Genomic DNA, 3,515 nt, shown 5'->3' on the forward strand with positions numbered 1-3,515 from the left:
GTATGTCATCATCTCATCCCATATCTTGTTGAGTCTCCCAAAGTACTCAGCTACACCTTCCGCTTTCTTTTGTTTGCACTCACTTAACGAAGTTTTCAACTGAAAGATTCTTGTTCCGCTCACAACACAGTATATTCTCTTCAACTGTGTCCACAGCAAGTTTGCATCATCATAGTCTCCCAAGCTCGATCTAATTGATGAGTCTAACGTGTTGCTAATCCATGAAACAAGCATCGACTGGACAACAATCCACTCTTCCAACTGGTCACTATCTTCAGGTTTCGTGATTGTTCCATCAACAAAACCAAACTTCCTTTTAGCTATCAATGATCTTCTTATGGGTCTAGCCCATTCTTCATAGTTAGTCCCCTTTAGAACAATCGGCGTGATGATGATACCTGGACCATCACTTGATCCTAGATGGTAGACTGGGTTCTTCTTCTGCATATCACACTCTATATTTTTCCCTTTGGATGATTCTGTTTCACCCTCCATTGTTTTCTGTTAGGGTTCTTAACCGGCTCGTGATGCCATGTTAAGTTTGGTAATTCTCTGTGTGTCTCATTCATTCACCACGTTTCAATTTATACAAGACTCAACTTGGGTTCCAAGACACAAACCCTAAACCTACCGACTTGAGACCGATTACTTGGGTCTCAAGATTGCTACGTACGGAAACGGACTCTCTACATAGACTGTCCAAGTCAGTCCATCTAAATGGACTATCCAAATTGGTCTCAAAACATGGTCTCAAGACATATTCTTGAGCCCAACACTACGTATCTCTTAATAGAAACTCACCAGGAGCTCACCAATTTCTTTTTAAAATTGTGTTGTGAATTTGGAGTTATTGTGAAAGTAAACAAAGAAATCCAACTTATCTTTTCCTGTATTGGTTTTTTTGGGGTTGATATCCCTTTCAGCAAATATAAATCCGCTTATTTTTAACCTATACATTGGAAGATAAAAGTGATATGTTTTCAAGTCTTCAGTTTGTATTTATGTGTAAGAATCTAGACCTACTGTTTTGGCTGAGAAGGAATGTGCTTTTGTAAACAGTTGTGAAAGATAATATAATGACTCATTGATGTTGAAACTGTTCTCATTTGTTGTTTTAAACTTTCGTTGCTATGGGGCAACAGACAGAATCAAAAAGAGCTTAAATAGTATGCACATTTTGCCAGAAAAAGGTTAATGAAGCTGACTACTTAAAAGTTGCCAATGCTCAAGCTTAACATATGATTAACAAAACTACTAAACATACTTATAAAGCTCGGTTTATGGATTTTTTTTTCTGTTCATTGAATCGGATTTGGTAAAGTATAATGGAGTTTGGGAAAACGAATATGTGCCCGTGCAAAGCACGGGCGCAAAAACTAGTAAAAATAAAAAGGGTCCAAAATGTTTCAAACCTCAGTTATCAGCGTATAAAAGTCATGGCAAATGCTAGAGTTGTCTCTGTGACTTCAGCTACATCGTCGTTATATATTTAGTGCCTCCCACTTCTAAGTGCATGTTAGCCACGAAAACAGCTCTACTCTTCTCACCACTACATCATCGTGTCACTTTGTATTTTGCATTCTCTTCTTCTTTACAATTGAATAAATGTAGGAAATTTAGAAGACCAATAATTAAGGCTACAAGAACAGAGTCTAAAGGGGCTTTATTAGGATCTCGAGCTCCTGATTTCCGGCTGGTAGTGCCCCTTACCAGGAAAACTTGGGAATTTGACGATTTTGAATCCCATCATTCTCTATTGGTTATGTTTATGGGAAAATAGGGAATATGCCACTACATCGGGTGTAATCTTGGGAATATCAAATATGTCCCAAAATTCCGGTTCACGGTAATATGTCCCAATACAACGATTTCCCTCCAACTAAGTTAAATAATCAATTTATTGAACATTAACCTGTCAAAATCTCAAAATATGAGATATCACTGACGTCGCAAATGACGTGTTTGACCTTCTCCATTTGAACGGCCAGAGATGCAACACGATTGAATCAAACAAACCAAAGTTACCAAATGTTAGCTTCTTCTCGATTAGTAAAAGGAAAAAAAAAAACAAAGACCAAAAAAGAAAACTAGAGACGAAAAATGAAAATTAATACTGTTGCAGTGACGAATTGAGAGACTGAAAATCAAAATATTGAAGCTTCTAATGAAGAAATATGAACCTACCATTGATTCGTTATTGGGAATAGTTAATCTTGGTCAGAGAATAATTATTGGTTTAGATCAGAATAATTAGCTCTCATAATCCTCAAATGTAAGGTCTATTATCACCATGATTGAATGAGACTATATTGGAAGATTTTGTTAAATCGATGAATGGGTACTTGTTAATAGTGTCGAATTGCGATTTATTAGTTTGATTTCATCGGTTTGAACCTCTAGGGTTTTCAGATGCAATTAGAGTTCGTATATGAAATTGAGGATTATGAATTGATCTTGGTCGTATTGATATAGGAGGAGATAATAATTTTGTTGAATTTTTTTTCAGGGTGATGTAAATTGATTCTTGGAGATATTCAAGCTTCCTTCGTCAATTAAACATTATATTCAGAACTTGTCGTAGCAGTTCCTAAAGGAATTAGATGATGAAGAAGATGGTTCTGTGTGGTTTACACATGTGATAAAAGGCTGATATGTCTTTTTGCTACACATGCCATCTCGCATGTTTGCTCAATTTGACTAGTTAACATAGATGGAAATTTAACAGCTGGGACATATTGGTGTGAACTGGAATTCTGAGACATATTCCCAAGATTACACTGGATTTTGGGGCATATCCCCGATTTTCCCTTATTTGTAACCAGTGCCCATTATACACTTGAAGCAAGAAATCGTGAAACTTACCAACTTCTACATGAAGAAGGGGCTTGCAGTTTTTGTTATGTCTTCAAATTCTGTTGTTAGGCATCAGCAGGACGGTCCCGAGTTTATAGCAGAAGAAACAAAGTTGTTCAAATACCCTTTTCGATATCTCTATGATGAGTCACAAGGTGTTGCACGAGCATTCAGAGTTGTCTACAAATCTGAATTTCTACTCTACAAAAAGGATTGCCGAAAACCATTTGAACTCGTTTACAATGGACAGTTTGACGACTCACGGCCAAGTAATAATATGCGAGTTACTGGAAGGGACTTAAGCATGGCAATAGGTTCTGTTCTAATTTTGCAGCCATTGTCTTTTGTGCAAAAACGAAGTGTTGGTCTTGTTAGATGCATGATAAAGTGGCATCCTGAGAAAAGCATGTAATCTGTATGCACCTGTCTCCAATCGTGACGCATCTTACAAAGACAATTATCATGTATACTGAGACATGAGAACCAGTGAGATAAATAGAACGGAATAGAGTCAGACTGTTGGGCATATATATTTAAAACATTGATTGAATTCCCAATGAAAATATTTTTAATAGCAATTCAGTTTTTCATAAAACGGGTAGCTAGCTCAGCTGGTCATCCCCGTTTTTCAAAGATTCAATGCGTTCTAGGAGGTCTCATGT

General features: G+C 36.9%; 1 protein-coding gene across 1 annotated transcript; it reads left to right on the plus strand.

Annotated features, from left to right (window-relative positions):
- The first annotated feature begins 1,513 nt into the window (after positions 1-1,513).
- LOC113324544 lies at positions 1,514-3,265 on the plus strand. Its single transcript, XM_026572860.1, has 2 exons — positions 1,514-1,759; positions 2,879-3,265. The coding sequence occupies exons 1-2, from the start codon at positions 1,514-1,516 to the stop codon at positions 3,263-3,265; spliced, it is 633 nt and encodes a 210-aa protein (XP_026428645.1).
- Positions 3,266-3,515: the final 250 nt, after the last annotated feature.

The sequence above is a fragment of the Papaver somniferum genome, chromosome 11 (assembly GCF_003573695.1).
Source record: "Papaver somniferum cultivar HN1 chromosome 11, ASM357369v1, whole genome shotgun sequence".
NCBI lineage: Eukaryota > Viridiplantae > Streptophyta > Magnoliopsida > Ranunculales > Papaveraceae > Papaver > Papaver somniferum.